This window comes from Chlorocebus sabaeus, chromosome X (assembly GCF_047675955.1).
Source record: "Chlorocebus sabaeus isolate Y175 chromosome X, mChlSab1.0.hap1, whole genome shotgun sequence".
In the NCBI taxonomy this organism is placed as follows: domain Eukaryota; kingdom Metazoa; phylum Chordata; class Mammalia; order Primates; family Cercopithecidae; genus Chlorocebus; species Chlorocebus sabaeus.
Window position 1 is genome coordinate 137,322,100 of NC_132933.1, and position 19,178 is coordinate 137,341,277.

The 19,178-nt window shown below is 39.3% G+C and overlaps 1 protein-coding gene across 1 annotated transcript in view; it reads left to right on the plus strand.

Annotated features, from left to right (window-relative positions):
* ACE2 (angiotensin converting enzyme 2) overlaps window positions 1–19,178 on the plus strand; it is a 45,619-nt gene that overhangs the window by 22,989 nt on the left and 3,452 nt on the right. The window contains exons 9-17 of the mRNA XM_037986357.2: window positions 1,971–2,140; window positions 5,035–5,261; window positions 7,528–7,672; window positions 9,875–9,973; window positions 11,003–11,125; window positions 11,531–11,703; window positions 12,957–13,015; window positions 15,775–15,875; window positions 17,233–17,349. Coding sequence (XP_037842285.1) covers window positions 1,971–2,140; window positions 5,035–5,261; window positions 7,528–7,672; window positions 9,875–9,973; window positions 11,003–11,125; window positions 11,531–11,703; window positions 12,957–13,015; window positions 15,775–15,875; window positions 17,233–17,349 — 1,214 coding nt within the window. The remainder of the gene's footprint in view (window positions 1–1,970; window positions 2,141–5,034; window positions 5,262–7,527; window positions 7,673–9,874; window positions 9,974–11,002; window positions 11,126–11,530; window positions 11,704–12,956; window positions 13,016–15,774; window positions 15,876–17,232; window positions 17,350–19,178) is intronic.

Genomic DNA, 19,178 nt, shown 5'->3' on the forward strand with positions numbered 1-19,178 from the left:
AAGTTGCTCATATATTCTACTTTTTTACTTACTATTAAATTGTATTTTGTAATATCAATTAAAATTCTCAGATTAAAAAATTTTATGGATACATACTAGGTATGTGGGATACATGAGATGTTTTGATACAGGCATGCAATATATAATAATCATATCATGGAGAATGGGGGCATCCACCCCCTTAAGCATTTTTCCTTTGAGTTACAAATGATCCAATTATACTCTTTTAGTTATTTTTAAATGTACAATTAAATTATTATTAACTATAGTCACCCTGTTGTGCTATCAAATAGTACACTTTATTTTGACAGGATCTCACTCTGTCACCCGGGCTGGAGTGCAGTGGCACGGTCTCAGCTCACTGCAACCTCTACCTCCTGGGTTCAAGCAATTCTCCCACCTCAGCCTCCCACGTAGGTGGGATTACAGGTGTGCCCCTCCATGCCTGGCTAATTTTTGTATTTTTAGTAGAGACAGGGTTTTGCCATGTTGGCCGGGTTGGTCTCGAACTCCTGGTGTCAAGCAATCTGCCCGCCTTTGCCTCCCAAAGTGCTGAGCCACCACACACAGCCTCATTCTTTCTATTTTTTTGTACCAATTAACCATCCCAACCTGCCCCTGCCACCTTCCCACTACTCTTTCCAGCCTCTGGTAACCATCCTTCCACTCTGTACGTCCATGAGTTCAATTCTTTTGGTTTTTTAGATCCCACAAATAAGTAAGAACATGTAATGTTTGTCTTTCTGTGCCTGGCTTATTTCACTTAATATAATGACCTTCAGTTCCATCTATGTTGTTGCAAATGACAGGATTTCATTTATTTTATGGCTGAATAGTATTCCATTGTGTATGTGTACCACATTTTCTTTATCCATTCATCTATTAATGGACACTTAGGTTGTTTCCAAATCTTGGCTATTGTGAATAGTGCAACAAACATGCAAATAGTGCAACAAACATATCTGTTCAAAATACTGATTTCCTTTCTTTTGGGTATATACTCAGCAGTGGGATTGTTGGATCATACGGTAGCTCTATTTTTACTTTTTTGAGGAACCTCCAAACTGTTTTCCATAGTGGTTGTACTAACTTACATTCCTACCAACAGTGTAGGAGGGTTCCCTTTTCTCCACACCCTCACCAGCATTTGTTATTGCCTGTCTTTTGGATCTAAACCAAAACATTTTTCATAAATATAATTTGGGTGGCTGCACATTATTCTGTTTTTCAAAGGTATCATTTAACCATTCTGATGGTCGTTTCAACTTTTTTCTCTATTAAAAGTAATTCTCAGTGTAATTGTTGAATCTAATTTCTGATAATTTTTTAGGTTAGTTCCTTAGAGGCAGCATTACTGAGACAAAGAAAAAAATTTCAAATGCTATCCATATGTGTTATCAAATTGCCTTTTGGAAAGGTTATGCCAGTGTATATATCCAACAGAAATAATGCTGCTATTTTAAAAATTACATTAGCACTTTTTCCATTTTAAAATTTTATTGTAAATTGACAATTTATTATTGTCAATTTATATATTTATGGGGTACAAGGTGATTTCATGATTTATGAATACAATGAAAAATAGTTAAATAAAGCTAATTAACATATCAATTACTTAACATACTTTTTTTTGCAGTGAGAACATTTGAAATTTACTCTCTTAGCAATTTCAAAATGTACAATGTTCTATTATTAACTATATTTACTATGCTGTGCAATAAATCTCAAAAAAATAAAACCAACTTATTCATCCTGTTTGAGACTTTGTACGCTTTGACCATCATCTCCCCCATTGCCCCCACCCCATAGCCTCTGTAACCACCATTCTACTCTCTGCTTCTACCAGTTCCATTGTTTTAGATTCCACACATAAGTGAGAACATGTGGTGTTTGTTTTTCTGTGCCTGGCTTATTTAATTTAAGAATGCGGTTGTTTTGATGCTGGAGTTAATACTGTTCTCTTTTCCCAGGCCTGGAATGCACAGAGAATATTCAAGGAGGCCGAGAAGTTCTTTGTATCTGTTGGTCTTCCTAATATGACTCAAGGATTCTGGGAAAATTCCATGCTAACTGATCCAGGAAATGTTCAGAAAGTAGTCTGCCACCCCACAGCTTGGGACCTGGGGAAGGGCGACTTCAGGTAGTGGGGCTGATACTTACACAACTGATACTAAATGGGAGACAACAGAGGCAGGCTGAAGTTTAACTTGAATTCTTTCTCTGCTTTTCTGAGCACAGAAAAGATAAGTTAACTCTCCTTGAACTAAGGCTGGGAGTCCAGGAGAGCACATTTGGGTTTTCCCAGGAAAAGAGGATTGCCAGCAGGCTCTAACTTGAACCTCTGGACCATCTGCTTTCTTTGAAATATTATGCATCCATTGGCATTGTATGGTATTGGGGATGGTTGCATCCATATCAGGAAAGATTTGGTGCTAAGATTTTTGGAAGATGGACATGTGAATCACACATTGATCTTCCCCTCCATGTTTCACTCTTGTGAGTGAGACAGAATAAGTGAATAAATAAGCTTGGATTGAACGGAGAAAGTGGTACATGTCATAAGAGAGACACAAGGCATGCCCTATGGAGAATCAGAAGAAAACTGACCACACTTGCAATGGGAGATAGGATCAGACCATGCTTTACAAGTGGGATTTGAATTAGGTTTGGAAAGACAAGAAGGATTCAGATACACAGAGTGGGGAGGAGGACCCAAGCTGTGAGAACAGCAGGATCAAATACAGAGAGGCAGGACCCGACCTGTGTATTGAAGTCGGCAAGTTAGGCTAGAATGAGAAATAAGTTAAGGAGAGTTTGTGTAATGTGGCAGAATGAGCATGGGCTTCAGAATCCTAGGTGTGTCACTTAATGACTGTGCAACCTTGGACAAGGTATTTAACTTTCTTTGGTTTCGGTTTCCTTATTTTATAAAGTAGAATAGTAACTCCCAGGTTGCAGGCTTGTGAGAGCCTTAGGTTGGATTCCTTAGCTTGAAAAGGAGATTGTTTCACAAATGCTTCATTGAGGAGAGCTCTGAGGCTGAGGGGAATGAGGGAAGCAGGCTGGGACAAAGGAGGGAGGTAAGGAAGGATGTGATCTTTACTGGAAACTCGGCCTCAGCCTTATCCCATGAAGTTCTTTGGAGCATAACTTGAGCCACAGACTAGGCCACACCTCAGGACAAGGGGACTAGCCTTTTATATTAGGCAGTCTTTGACTGTGGACTGCCCCAGAGTATGGGGGAGCATAACCCCCATTTGGTCAAAGGCAGTGAAGGGAGCAGCTGTTGGCCCTTATCAGCTGTGACTCAGGCAGCTAGGGGATGGTGGATAAAGTCTCCGCAGGCCCCCACTAGCATTGACTAGGATAGGGATTAGATCTACAATCCTTTTCTGTAAAGAGCCAGATAGTAAATAGTTTAAGCTTTGCAGATCTCTGTTGCAACTACTCAGCTCTGCCCTTGTGACATGAAAGCAGCCATAGACAATACACAAACAAATGGATGTGGCTGTGTGCCAAAAAAAATTTATTTATAAAAACAGATGGTTGGCCAGCAGGCCATAGTTTACTGATGCCAGTGAGGCTTAAAAATGAGAAAGTATAAGTAAGTTTTCAAGCACAGAATCTTACATACAGTAGGCAGTAAATATATAGTAGTTATTTTTATAATTATTTCAGAAGAGAATAGAGAGAAACCAAATTAGAAAAGTAGGTTGGGGTTGTGAAAGGAAAGTAGATTTACTGAGCATAAGATGAATACATAATTGAATATTTCCTTACCTTCCCCCTTTCTCTTGCAATGCGTGGATTACCATGCCCTCCCATTATCCCCTCCAGCTCACTTTTCTCCTATAAATATTGAAGCCCTCAAAATTATTTTTGGAGAAAGGCACAAACCACAGACTATTTCTATAAATTCTGTGTTCTTTTCTTCTGGGCATGTTCTTAACCTTGGCAAAATAAACTTGTGAATTGATTGAGACCTATCTCAAATAGTTTTTGGTTTACAGGGTCATATTGGTGTATCGTGGCTGAGTCTATTCTTGAGCAATGAGGAGGCCTCACAGGATATTGGAGGGGGTGGTGATATGATCCAAGTGGTATGAAATAAATTTGGGAATCTACTGAAATATGACCCCTACACCCACTTGAAATGCTCTTGCTAAGTTAAAAAGGACCACCATCTCATTGCCAAATGCAGTTCTTATCCCATTGGGCTATAGCAGCATTAGACAAGATTTACGAGTTGTCTTTCAAATGCTATTTTTTTTTTTTAACCAACTTCCACATTGTCATTCTTTTCCAGATTTCCTTGAACCTCTCTGACTGTACTTTCTCCATCTCCTCTGAATAATCTTCCTCTCCCTACTCCTTAGGTACTTGGACCTTCTATAGGTTTATCTTTGGTCCTCTTTTCTTGCACTCTATCCCTGCTCCATGGCCCATCATATTTACCTCCCAACTTACATGCTAATGATTCCCAAGTTTCAATTTGCAGCCCCTTCTACTATTTCTCTATCCTGGCAATACCAAACAGCTTGCAGTGTCCTGAATGCCACGTTTCCATCCCTCTGCCCCTAAGCCTTTCTCATTGAGCACTAGGAACATCAACTTCTGTGCCTTCTACCGGGCAAACTCCTGCACATTGATTAAGGTCCAAATTGCTCATTGCATCCTCAGTCATGCCCTTCTTGGTGCTTCTAGAGGACTGTGCCTATGTTCACTCATTTTTATGCTCAAGGCTGTGTGTACTGATCATTTATAGAGTAATTGCCTCAGAGTTCTTGTAGCAGAGAACTCTGCTTATCTGTCTTCCTGGTAGTCTATGAGCAAGAGAACAGGATTCAGCCGTGCCTATTGCTTTATATTGAGCAACTAGTACTGTTTCTAGGACATAAAAGGTGGGTACTCAAGATTCACTGGTGAATAAATCTTGGAAAGATGATTCATGCTACCAAAACCCCATACAACTCCACTGTAATTGTTAAATGAAAGTCAGTGAGATTCATTTTCATCTTGTCCATTTTCATGCAGGATCATTATGTGCACAAAGGTGACAATGGACGACTTCCTGACAGCTCATCATGAGATGGGGCATATCCAATATGATATGGCATATGCTGCACAACCTTTTCTGCTAAGAAATGGAGCTAATGAAGGATTCCATGAAGCTGTTGGGGAAATCATGTCACTTTCTGCAGCCACACCTAAGCATTTAAAATCCATTGGTCTTCTGTCACCTGATTTTCAAGAAGACAATGGTATGGACATTTTCTCATGGCTTGTTTTGGAGGTTCTTTAATCTGATACGGGCAAAGGTATCTGTTATCTTATGTAGGAAATACTTTTTGCCGCATAAGGTATAAGGTATTTACAGGTAGCTGGAAATTACTACTGGTGAAAAATTTTAAGTATATATCAGAACATGTCAACTTTCGGTTTTGTATATTTTAAAAGGGAATAAGAGAGGTAACTGAATGAATGGACTTGGGATCCTGTGAAACATCTAACAGAAGTTTTTTTTTTTTTTTGTCTTAAAGATGATGAAACAGTCTCACAGAACTGAAATGGCTTGTCCAATTAGTGTCTGCATTCTAACTAGACCCCTCTGGTTGTAGGTAAAAACTTCCCAAAACTTTAGAGTTGGAATAGAATCTAAAAACCATTCTGTAGAGAAGTAAACTGAAGACAAGAGAGGGAAAGTAGCCTGAAGTCAAAATGCAATGTAGTGGCGGAACCAAAACAAGAGCCTTAATCTGAAGCCTTTTCCATAATACTATGCAAAGCAAAGTATAGCTTTAAATTTTTGAATTCTTAAAGAACAGGTGGTTTAATATCAACATTAGAAGGGATTGAAACATTTTGTCCATCCTGCTGAAGCGTGAATTTCCCCTGTAACATCCCCTTAAATCTGTGCTATCCTTCAACATTTCTGCCTGAGGCAGCCCATTTCCTTTTAGATGGCTTGGACTTGATGGAACACGACAAATGTTCAGGAGATCGAATTTCTTCAGTGAGGATGCCTTGGCTTTTGCTTCTTTCTCATAAAAGGAGGACAAATAAAGCCTATACCTTCTTGTCATCCATGTATTCTCTCCTCTAATTTTAGTTATTTGTGACATAAAGATCAGTTCCTCTGTCTGGAGCATTTGGTCGATGAGATCAAGGTCATGAGCTCCATCCTTGAGTAGACAATTCACTTTGCCTTGATCTCTGGTTCCAGATCCTTGGTGATCCCACAAGGGCCTGGGAGTAGGCCAGCGTAAAGCCTGTCATCATGTTTGAAATAGTTACTGTAAGCATAGTCCTAGTGGCTTACAGACCAGTAGCAGCATCCTCCCATGAAGAGAGTAACAAAGGTCGTTAACAGTAACCACACCTGCTTCCTAATTTTAAAATATCATTAATTCAAGTCAATGAACAGATATTTTATTATTTAAAAATATTCCCTGACAGCAGGTAAAAATGGTTGATGACTGTTTCTTAAGATGGTATTAGATCAGTGATGAAATAATCTGTACAACAAACCCTGTGACATGAGTTTACCTATGTAACAAACCTGCACACATACCCCTGAACCTAAAATAAAAGTTTTTCTTTTTTAAAGATGGTATTAGACATGATTAAACCACTGGTTTGGAAAACTCCTGCTTTTTTTCTTGACTCTGCCCCGATTTGTGAATAATGTTAAATAAATTCCTTTATTCCTTCCATTCCTCCCTCCCTCTTTCTCTTTCTTTCTTCTTCCAAACATATTTACCGAGCACATACTGTGTGCAAAACATTTTTCTAGACACTAGGGACACAGTGATGTGAAAAGTAGGTAACATCCCCTGCTTACATTTCAATACATTTCCTTTGTACACTAGAGATGAACTCCACTGCCTCTTTATGTCACTGATAAAGGATAAAATGAAAGAACATGATTTGTTAAAGCCTTTTAAATTCTTGGTAAGGAAGATATCCTTATGTTTAAAGTACATTGTACTTTCCACCATCCAGTGGATAGTGCCCTCCTGGGGGGCTCTTTTATTTCCCCTCCCTGATTTACAGGTTTTCACTGAATCTGTTTAGCATTTGTTTATTTAACAAAGACTCACAGAAGGCATCACATAGCAGACGTGGGACTAGGTTATACAGTCTTAAATGAGACATTAACAGTCACTGACTTCATGGAGCTTTCCAGAATAAACAGTGTGACTGGGAAAGTGGATGAAATAGCTCTAATGAACTCTGATAAGAGGTATTTAAGGGAGGAAACCGAAACTAATGAAGAAAATGAGGATTAGAAGTAACTTTGGGTTTTTATTTACCTGTTCTGTTCCAGGGCTTCAACGTACTCCAAATCCCTTAGCTGAGAAAATAAATATATACATATTATTATGTATACTGTCAATTTTTCTCATGTATCCTTATAGTAAGTATATCTTGAGGAAAAATATTTTGAAGTTAGGAAAATTATCTTTAACACAAAACATCCACTGTCATCTTCATCGTAATATTTATCCATTTCCATTCTACTTTCAGAAACAGAAATAAACTTCCTGCTCAAACAAGCACTCACGATTGTTGGGACTCTGCCATTTACTTACATGTTAGAGAAGTGGAGGTGGATGGTCTTTAAAGGTGAAATTCCCAAAGACCAGTGGATGAAAAAGTGGTGGGAGATGAAGTAAGTCAATGAATATGTAATCAGTAAAATGTTTTCTAATGAGTTTGCTGTGTATTTAAAAGCATTTGACTGGCGTGTACACACACACACACACAGACACACACACACACACACACACTCAGAGGCACACATTAACTCCTTTTGGTATTTTTAGTTTGTTATATTTTATATTTTAGTCTCCATTTGGATGCCATCTCCTCAGATAAAATTTCCTTGGGTCAGGTGACACTACTTCATACTCTATATTCTTAAGTATTGGCTTACTCATTAAACTATGATATTATGTTGAAAGTGATCAATTTATCCATTTTACATATTCTTTTATCCAGCCTTTTAAACAAAATGGTGACCCCATATTTTAGGCAAAGCACTGGGGATACAATGCTAATAATTTCAGGTATGGTCCTCAACCTGAAAAAACATTTAGTTTATTGCAGGGTGTGGAAAATTAAACCACTGCAATGTGTAGTGTTGTGATGGAAGGGTACAGGGTCCGTTAATGTCCAGGGGAGATCCAAAGCCCAACTGGGGGTATCAGATGAGGAGAGGCACTTAAGCCCTGAGAAAGATGTGGGTGTATAGGGGGAACGCAGAGAATTCCAAGCTAGAGAGAACCTGACACATTTGGGCAACAGTGACCATTTCCATAGTTGTAGCACTACATTACTCATTGCTGTGTCACAAGTACCTCACACTGTGCTTGTCACATGCAACTATGAAATAAATAGGTTTTTGGATGAAGGAATTTTAAGAGAAAAAGAAAAGGAAAAAAAGAAAGGAGAGAGGGAGGGAGAGAATGGAAAAAAGAAAGAAATCTGTCTTCTTTTTACCATCTTAGACCCTCGTCAATTATTTCTTTCTTTGTTTTTCTTATATTTTCTTTTTGAAGTGAAGATCTCATGTGTAACAAGCAGCTCCACATGCACAGGTTTAAAACAGTACACTTCTTCTGTCAAGATTCTCTCTGTTAACATACATCTTACGTGGGAGGAAATATGCAGCACCTATAAGAACTGTTTCTAGTGTTTAAATATTACTGAAGTTATGTCTACAGTGATCCTGCAGTTTTAAAGGAAAAATGTATTCCATTTAATCAAGGTCAAATACATGATTTTGCTACCTTTTTTTCTGGCTAGATTAATCTTTTGATCCCTCTTAGCTTATTTTAAAGGCACATGGAATCAGATCCTTAGAGTGATTCATTAATGCATCAATTGTTCCTTTGTTCAATAAATATAAATGAATTCTTTCCGTAGTGACAGGCACCATGTCTGACACTGGAATTAGAGAGAAGACCAAGACACAGCCCCACCCTCTAGGTACTGAAGTCTCTAGGGCAAGAAGTTACTATAGGTGAATAACAACAAAACGGGAGATAAATGGCAAAGGAGGCACAACTAGAGAAGGCTAAAGGAGATTGGGGGTTAATTCTGCCAGAAGGTGGATGGGATCAGGGCCAGGCTTCACAGAGGAGGGAACACTTGAGCTGGGTAGGCGTGGAGAGTAAGTAAGATTTCAATTTTATTAAATTCTCTCTGCCAGGAGTACATGAAGTGTGGTGCCTGAGAGGAATTATTAGGGCTTTCACTGTACACTTTTGGCCATGCAATGCACTTTATGAATTTTATTAAATTAATCTTTTGAAGACATAGCTATTTTCCAAGGGTATATTCTGGCTGAATTAATTAAAACTAAGAGATAACCACATAATGAGCTTTACTCTCTGATTTTTAAAAAATTTTTATTTATTTTTTATTTTTGTAGGTGATTTTTTTTACATTGTTTCTATTTCACTCGACAACCATTTCTAATATAAATACCATTGATTGACTGGACACGGTGGCGCTTGTAATTCCAGCATTTTGGGAGGCTGAGGCGGGTGGATCTCTTGAGGCCAGGCGTTCGAGACCAGCCTGGCCAACATGGTGAAACCCCGTCTCTATTAAAAATACACAAATTAGTTAGATGTGGTGGTGCACACCTATAATCCCAGCTACTTGGGAGGCTGAGATGGGAGAATCGCTTGAACACGGGAGGCGGAGGTTGCAGTGAGCCAAGATCGTGCCACTGCACTACAGCCTGGGTGACAGAGTAAGACTGTCTCAAAAAAAAAAAAAAGATTGATGAAACTGCACTAGTTATGCACACCTGCTTGTGATGGGTGATCCACAGCTAATGTATTGTTTTCTTTTCTCCCCAAAGGCGAGAGATAGTTGGGGTGGTGGAACCTGTGCCCCATGATGAAACATACTGTGACCCCGCATCTCTGTTCCATGTTTCTAATGATTACTCATTCATTCGGTAAATTACAGTTTTCTTGTTTCTGTTTAACTTCTAGGGTTTGTGGACAGCTGTGCTAATAATGACAAAAAGTAGGGATAAATGAAGTGATAATTATAATTTTTCCACCCGTAACTACCAGGCTCAATACAGATGCTCCTTGCTTTACAATGGGGTTACGTCCCAATACACTCATCATAAGAATACCTTAAGAATGCACTGAATATGCCTAACCTATGGAACACCAAAGCATAGCCTAGTCTACCTTAAACGTGCTCAGAACACTCACATTAGCCTACTGTTGGGCAAAATCATCTAACACAGACCTTATTTTATAATAAAGTGTTCAATATCTCATGTAATTATTTAATACTGCGCTGAAAGTGAAAACCTTTGGGTACTTACCATTAGCATACACAACTGAAAGCACTATTGTAAAGGCAAAAAATCGAAAGTCCAACCGTTGTAAGTTGGGGACTGTCTGTATAGATGATCAATTTCAATTCAATTTAAATTAACACAATTTATTGGGTTCAATTAAATTTGTGTGAGATCTTGTCCCTGTCATCAAGCAATCAATAGTATCATTGGGAGAAATAAAAAGTAGTTTTGTTTGTCTTCTTGTTACTGGCAGTTTACTGTGCATTGTAATAGAAAGAGAATTTTTAACTTGAAGTCCAAAAACATATGTTCTTCACCTAGTAACCCCAGTCCTTGAATTTTCTGGAGCTCAGTTTATTTGTAAAATGAAAATAATATTATTGACCTGTTATAAGGATGGATTCGCATCATTTATATGAAAGGGCTATTAATCTGTAAAACACAAAACAAATGTTAGCTAACATTTAACAGAGTAATATTGCCATGTTTATCAATGGATACATAAAATGCAAATAGGTTATGATGAGGGAAGAGTTCATGTCTGGAGAAAGAGATTTGATCAGTATCTCTTTGGTTACTTGGGCCCCATTTTAAATATATGCTCCAATCTATAACTCTAAGACAGTAAGTAAACATAGTACTGCTTTTTTGTTTTTGTCTCTTGTGCAGATATTACACAAGGACCCTTTACCAATTCCAGTTTCAAGAAGCACTTTGTCAAGCAGCTAAACACGAAGGTCCTCTGCACAAATGTGACATCTCAAACTCTACAGAAGCTGGACAGAAATTGCTGTAAGAAATACCTCAAAATGTTGAACCTCCCCTAGTATTCAATATTACTCATTTCCATGCCTAGGTTTGAATTTGATTTCTTTGTTCTAAAAAGAAAATTTTATGGCCTCAAAATGTCCTCATTTACAAACCAAACATTTAATTTGTGGTCACACAGGAACCTAGACCATACAACAATTGGATGGGCCACCTCTTTTCTCCCTATTATAACTACAGCCCTCTCTTTGTGGTAATTGGAAGGAAAGAGCGGTTGAGGGAGGAATATATCCATTAATATGCATTATTTTCTTATCTGCCAGAAGCAAATTTAGCCAAGTCAAAGAGAAGAAACCGTAGATCATAGATGTAAATACATGTATAGCTGGAACCCCTCAAAAGGCCCTGAACCCCCTCTTTTTTGTGTAGCAATATGCTGAAGCTTGGAAAATCAGAACCCTGGACCCTAGCATTGGAAAATGTTGTAGGAGCAAAGAACATGAATGTAAGACCACTGCTCAACTACTTTGAGCCCTTGTTTACCTGGCTGAAAGACCAGAACAAGAATTCTTTTGTGGGATGGAGTACCGACTGGAGTCCGTGTGAGTACACCCAGTTGACAAGTTTCACACCCATTCCTTGTCTACTTCTTCTAGTCTCCTTTGGCCCCAGTCTCATGAGGACTTGTGACACAGCTGAGAATGTTTTCTTTCTCTATAGTACCTGCTGCTTTCTCTGCTATGGCGACAGCTGCCGTTTTATGGCAGAAAAATCACAACTGTCGAGCACCTATGTATGAGACATAGTGAAAGTAACTGTACAGACAAACACACACAGATGCATACACATACAAGAGTGTATACTCTTTCAAGTCTGTTTTATTAACCTCATCTTTAAAATACATATTATAACTTTCTCCAACCAATTGTACTTGAATCCTGCTTTCCAAAGACAAATACTTTTTTAAAAAACAATTTTAATGCTATTATCTCTTCTTTCTAGCAGTCACTTTCATATTTCTAAATAATTTTCTTATATTGCTATTTTGTCATTGCTCAGTTTTAAACCTTCGCTTTGGTCTACTCTTCCACTTCCATTTCTTGCTCTTCCAATAAGGCCTTATAATGATTTTTAGTAAAACAGTTATCAGTGTTTACATCACTATGCCTGAAGAGCCAAGTAATATACTATTTTGTGTCCTTTCTTATGTGGCTTGTTGTCTAAAAGTTTCTACCTGCCTAAATTTTTTGGCCTACCTAATTTGCTATCTACATTGTATTTGTTTTTCTCCCAAATATTTCAACATATCTATTCTTTTCAGTCTCATTTTTTTCTCCTAAAGACTTCCCTCTTGGAATCTTACATCCTTCTGTCCCAACATTTGTTGTTCTCCTGGGTTGAATCCACTGCTTCCTAGATTCCATGTCTTCTTTCTTGGATTACCTCTTGTTTTTCTGGAGCACAGCCTCCAATTGACTGTCTAAGGAGGGCACAAGGGGTAGGAGGATCAACTGTTCTCCAAAGTGGTTTTAACCACACCCTGGCTTCCATTCCTCTTCTTTTCAGCCCAGTATTATTTCCCCACCCTCACCTGTGCTTGAATTCCAAACCTCTTTTGGATTTTTTGGCTCTTTGTGGGTCTGTGCTCCCTCTGTGTACAAATTAGGTCATGGCTTCCTGTCCCTGAGAAAGCAGCTACCCCTCTCTCATCATTTCTTATTTTCCAAAAGTCTGTCGATACCTTTAAAAGATCCCTTTACTATCACTTTAGTGGGATTTTGGGAGGAAAAGGAAATAAGCACATGTGGGCAATCTGTCATCTGTAACCAGCAGTCTGCGATTTCTCTTTAATCAGATGCTGACCAAAGCATCAAAGTGAGGATAAGCCTAAAATCAGCTCTTGGAGCTAACGCAGTGAGTATTCTGGACCGTGAATTCATTATTTTTGAGTGCACAGTCTTCACATTAAATAGGACACAATAAACCCTTTTCAGTGTGATCTGAAAGAGGAGAGGCCGTGTGGTTCTTTTCAAAACTATAAGTTCCAGATTCTGGCCTTTGGCTTTGGGTTTTTAAAGTAACACATTCCTTATTAGATACGCTATTCCTACTTTTTATTGCCTTAAAGGTGTTGTGAACTTCAATGAGAAAACATCTGTATCAATCCTTAAATATCAAATACCAATCCTTTCAATTGACTCTTGTCACCATTACTTTTATTCTAGAAAGATAACATGGTTGTATTTTGAAAGGTAGTTTGTTTTTAGAAGCAGCACAGTTAGGTTTTTTTAAATTTGTTTTGTTTTAGTCAATCATCTGCATCCTGGCTTCACTCAGGGTGTGGCCCATGGACCAGCAGCATTTGAATCACCTGGAAGCTTGTTAAAAATGCATAATTTCAAGCCTAGCCCTGGACCACTTAATCAGAATCTGCATTTTAGCAAGCCTCCAGGTGATTTGTACATACAATCAAGACTGGGAAGCTCTAATATAGAACACTGCTTCTCAAACTTGGCTGCACAGTGGAATCACATGGGAAGTTTAAAAAATATTAATGCCTGGGTTATACACCTCCAGAGATTCTGATTTAATTGTTCTGGGGTATGGACTCAAGAGTTGGGCATCAAGAGTGTTTCAAGCTCCCCAGGTGATTCTAGTCGCAGCAAAGTTTGAGAACCACTTATTTAGAGAAATACATTTTGGGGTAACAAAATATTTTACAGGAAATTATGTTATTTACCCCTTTATGTGAATTGTTTACTTAGCTATTGCTCTCTCCTTAACACCTGTCTCAGGTGATCCAGTCTGAGGAAGTAGTAGCTTTGATTGGGAAAGAGGAGAGGAAAGAGTAGTCTCGGGTAGATGAGGCTCAAAAGCCTGAGAGTGGGCATGACACCCTGAAGGTTTTGCAGGGTTAGAAGTCAATCTGGGACTATTGGATAAAATGGTCCAAGATGCTACAGCAAATTGTTGTCTGCATCGGATAGATCCAAAGATTGTGTTTCTACCCCCTTACCTTTCCTGAAAAGTTACACATTGTCCAAGATTCAACAACACTTTTAGTATAATTTTCATAGATAACACATCAAACCATAAATAACTCAGGAGTAAAAAGATGAACATTCAAGAAAGAAAAAATGAAAATGGAAGTGCATTTCTTTCCAATCATTAAGAGTTCAAGTTCCTATTTCTTAATAATCATTGGGTGAATTTTTTTTTTTTTTTTTGAGACAGAGTCTCGCTCTGTCCCCCAGGCTGGAGTGCAGTGGCCGGATCTCAGCTCACTGCAAGCTCCGCCTCCCAGGTTTACGCCATTCTCCTGCCTCAGCCTCCCGAGTAGCTGGGACTACAGGCGCCCGTCACCTCGCCCGGCTAGTTTTTTGTATTTTTAGTAGAGACGGGGTTTCACCGTGTTAGCCAGGATGGTCTCGATCTCCTGACCTCGTGATCCGCCCCTCTCGGCCTCCCAAAGTGCTGGGATTACAGGCTTGAGCCACCGCGCCCGGCCATCATTGGGTAATTGTGGGACTATTTCTCTGTCATATTTTTATTAGCTCTTCCTTGGTTTAATAAATTTTAATTAGTCTCGGCAGATCAGGACATTTTTCAATTATCTTTTTTTCTTGACGTTTATACTCATCTTCTTTCCATGCAGTGAGGGTGGGTAAATAGTGTTCAGCGGGTTTGATGCTGTAATGTTCTGAAGCCAATTCACCAAACAACAATGTTTTGATGAAACGAGATCATATATTTAGTGCATATACACATCAGGGTCAGAATATCTGCTCAGTTCAAGCTATTTCATGGTGAATTCCAATCGGATCTATGGCATTATTTTGAGAACTCAGCCTTTAAAATATTTTATATTTATAGAAATAGTAGCCAGACTGTTATTAGTAACAATATTAATAATGCTACTATTAAAGGAACTCCTCCAAACCTGGGTGAAACCAAGCTGAGGTGAATGTAACAATTTTTTGTGAAATACAATTTTTTTAAAGGGAAAGGAGAAACATACAACTAGTGCCATTCATTGATTCCTACTGCCAGCTACTGGAGGAAAGAGTGAATGCTTTAAGTCTTTAAAAGCTATGCAAACATAAGCTATTTGTTTAGCACTGGAAAACAACAAACAGAGTAGTTTGCTATTTACAAAGTGTTATTTTTTATTTGAACTTCAAGTTTTTCTTTTACATTTATAGATAAGTACATTTCTGAGAACTTACTGTAAAAATAGTAAAAACTGATTTTGTCCACAACGTACAGACATTTTGCTGCAAAACCCACAACTTTTGTTTGACTCCCGTGGCTAAACCTATACTCAAAGTGTTAATTTCAGTTTACATCAAACTAAAGAAAAAGGACCTGTGAACCCAATGGTTCCTAAAGCATGGTCGCCTGACCAGCAGCATTACCACCACCTGGGAGTTTGTTAGGGATGTAAATTACTGGGTTTCATCTCAGGCTTCCTGAATCAGATGCTCTAGGGTTGGACCCAGCACTCAGTGTTTTAACTAACCCTTCAGGTGATATGGATGCACACTTAGGCTGACGTCACTGACGTAATAAATAGCAGGAATCTCTGGAATATTAAGAATAATTCTTGAGGAGTATCAGATTATAAATGTGTCTTATGAGTCCAGCTGAGCAGTGTCTTTCTTCTGAATTTGCAGTATAAATGGAACGACAATGAAATGTACCTGTTCCGATCATCTGTTGCATATGCCATGAGGCAGTACTTTTTAGAAAACAAACATCAGACAATTCTTTTTGGGTGAGTTGATTTGCTGGGTTCTCGGGTTACTCCAACTAGGATTTCTCTTGAGTCTGAGGAGATACTCTGCCTAAACATTTCTTCAAGTGAAATTGATAAAAATCTCCTAACAACTTACACTTACTTGGTGTCGTGGAATTTGGGCGACTCCATGGAGGGCTGATCGTGCCTTATTTGACTTGTAGATTGCAAGAGTATTGTTCTTACTAAACAGCTGTCACTCTCTTCTCAGAATGCTGTCACACACCCTCAGCACTGAAAGAAAAAAAGGCAGAACTTCCTGCCTTCATTGACCTATATTCTAGTATGTACGTTGTGTGTGTGTCTATGTGTGTAATATGTAAGTGAAATACAGTAGAATTACAAGGTACTAAGTGCTAAGGAGAAAAATATAAGAGAAAAGGGTCTGGGGAGGGCTGGTGTGTGTGTGTGTGTGTGTCTGTGTGTCTGTGTGTGTGCTGGGCAAGGGGTATGTCAATTTTAACCAAAATGGTCAGAAAAGACATCACTATTATTTGAACAAGTATATGAAGCAGGAGAGAGAGAGCGACAGAGAGAGAGAGAGAAAAATGCAGACAATGGGGAAAGTGTCTCAGCTGGGGGAAACAGCAGGTGCAGACCCTGCGGAAGGAATATCCTCGGCCTGTTAAAGGAACAGCAAGGAGGCCAGTGTGGCTGGAGCAGATTAGCAGACAAGTGGAGACGTGGCCAGGATGATGTTAGGGCATAGAGGAAGAAGGGAGAGACAAAAGGTCATGTGGGCCTTGAGGGCCATTCTAAGGACTTTGGCTTTATTCTGAGTTAGATGGGTAGTCACTCAAGGGCTATGAGCCACATGATCTACCTTATTTTGTGCTAGGATCACTTGACAGCTATGAGAGCACAGTCCTGTCACATCATATGGTAGACCCCACTCATTACCTTCACCCATGGGTGCAACACGACGTTTTCTGCTGAGTAGGACCAGGCTGTGGGTGTAAATCTCTGTGTGTGGTACTGAGCCATCTCTGCCCACCACATTGTTTGCCACAATCCTGGGCCACTAATTATTCCTTGTTGATTCTCCTGCTGTTGTCAGTTTGAAAATTTTCTATCATTGAAAAAGATGTGGGTTTCATATGAAGGCAAACAAATAGTGTCAAGACTTGATATCACATTTTTATGTAGTTGATTTCGTGTGCTTTGGGCAGCATTAATTTTTTTTGACAATTACATCCTGCCATTGTTTGCCCTCCTCCATGTCTCTCTACCCTGTGATCCTCTCTCTCATCTCCTTTTCACCAGCAGGGGAAGTCTTCATTCTCTTTATTGTATCCTCTGTGCCACAAGTGAAGATGTTTGTTTTGTTTCTCTACAGGGAGGAGGATGTGCGAGTTGCTGATTTGAAACCAAGAATCTCCTTTAATTTCTATGTCACTGCACCTAAAAATGTGTCTGACATCATTCCTAGAACTGAAGTTGAAGAGGCCATCAGGTGACATTTTACTTTCATCTAAGGGCGAGGGGGTTAACAAATACAGCAACAATAACCAGTATTTTGTGCGTTCTTCCTGTGTGCCAAGCATTGTTCTGAGTCATTTACATGTGTTACTTCATGCTACAAACTCCATGTAATTCTAGAAGGATCCCACAGCAAGGGAATAATGTTGATTTGAGTTCCCCCAGATGTAGGCCCTTACAAAAGGAAAGGAAAACTGTAGATTACATGTTATCAAGCAAGTTACCACTACGGGCAGCTAGAGCTCAGTCCTGCTGGGAAATCTGGACAGACTGTGTAGAATGTGCACCTGAATTGTCCCATCAGAGGGCTGAGGAAGCTGGGGTATTTATTTACCACCTCCCATCAGTTATTGGCTGAGAACTGCTTCCAGGTGGCATTAATTCCCCAGCATTTCAGCCCTGCAGGCAGGGCAGATCTTGTGGTCTGAGAATGCTCTCTGGTAAAGGGGAGCAGGTGCTGGTTAAAGAAAGTCTGGCTAGAACTCATGGAAAACAGTAAGTGCAGAAGGGACATGGACAGGTATTGCCGTCATTTGCTCTAGGGACTTTGATGTAGGATTCATTTAACTGCCCAAAGCCTGAAACAAGTTAGGCAAGTACAGCATTCCTTACATATTGCTTGACCTCTACGCTAGGTGAGGGACTTGCAATGAATGTTTAGAAGAAACAGTTTGTCCAATTTGCCTCAATTGTTTCCCGCAACAGACAGCAGGAGTGAAAAATGGATCGACCTTGCAGATGGTTTCCTGTCATTATAAAAAGGCATAATATACCTACTGCTTCTGGGCAGCTCACTAGGTGGCCCTCTCGAGCTGCATCAGAGTCCTGTTTAATTTTGGAAGCAGATCTAAGACCTGCTGGGCAGGGTGTGCCTAGAAAATCTGGCTTGGTTGGAATGTATGACCCAACTGTGCCCAGAGACTCACTTACTGCCTCCAGAAGGCTTGTGTCTGTCTTAGGGAAAACTTCTAGCTGAGATCTTTATGAAGAAGTTCAGCCTTCCTGGATACTCAGCTGCAAGCTACAGGGGACCTCAAACTCTCTGTTTCCAGGATGACTCTTTTCAGATCCTTTTTGGCTGAGGTTGCTAGGGGTTACCTGACTAATTCTGCGTTGCTGTCTCTCTCTCTCTGGTGGACTCTGACCTCCTGACCTGGGCTATACCCAAGGGTAGGAAGATGAGATGCCAGACACTTCGGTCTTTGATCCAGAATGTTCTCCATATCAGTGTTTTTTTATTGTTGTTGTTTAAACAATCTTTATCCTTTTGCCTCCATAAAAGTCAGCCATTTCCCACCCCAGTGCTGAAGAAACTGGCAAAGGTCCCTTTCTTATGTGCCTACCCAGTGCTACCTCCAAATGCCAATACCTTTTATTTGGAAAATATTACTATATAGAGACTTGGTCATAGGACTTGATTCATTTGTATCATAGAAGAAGTATATCCAATTATCCGTTTCCATTATTTGATATAAAGTCATCATAGACGTATTCTGACAGAAGGGAAATTCTTGCCAAATATGCTAACTTTGCACTTAAACACAGCAGTCACAAATGAATAAATGCCAACCATTTATACATTTCCACACTTGCAACTCAGTTTTCCAGTGGAGCTGTTGATGAACCTGATCTAGGTTGCAAGGCATGAAAGATGCATAATTATCAAAGACTTATATATTTAATTAGACTTTATTTACTTTGCTACTATTATGATTTTAGGTGTATATTCCTTTTTTTTTTTTTTTTTTTTTTTGAGACGAAGTGTTGCTCTGTCGCCCAGGCTAGAGTGCACTGGCGCAATCT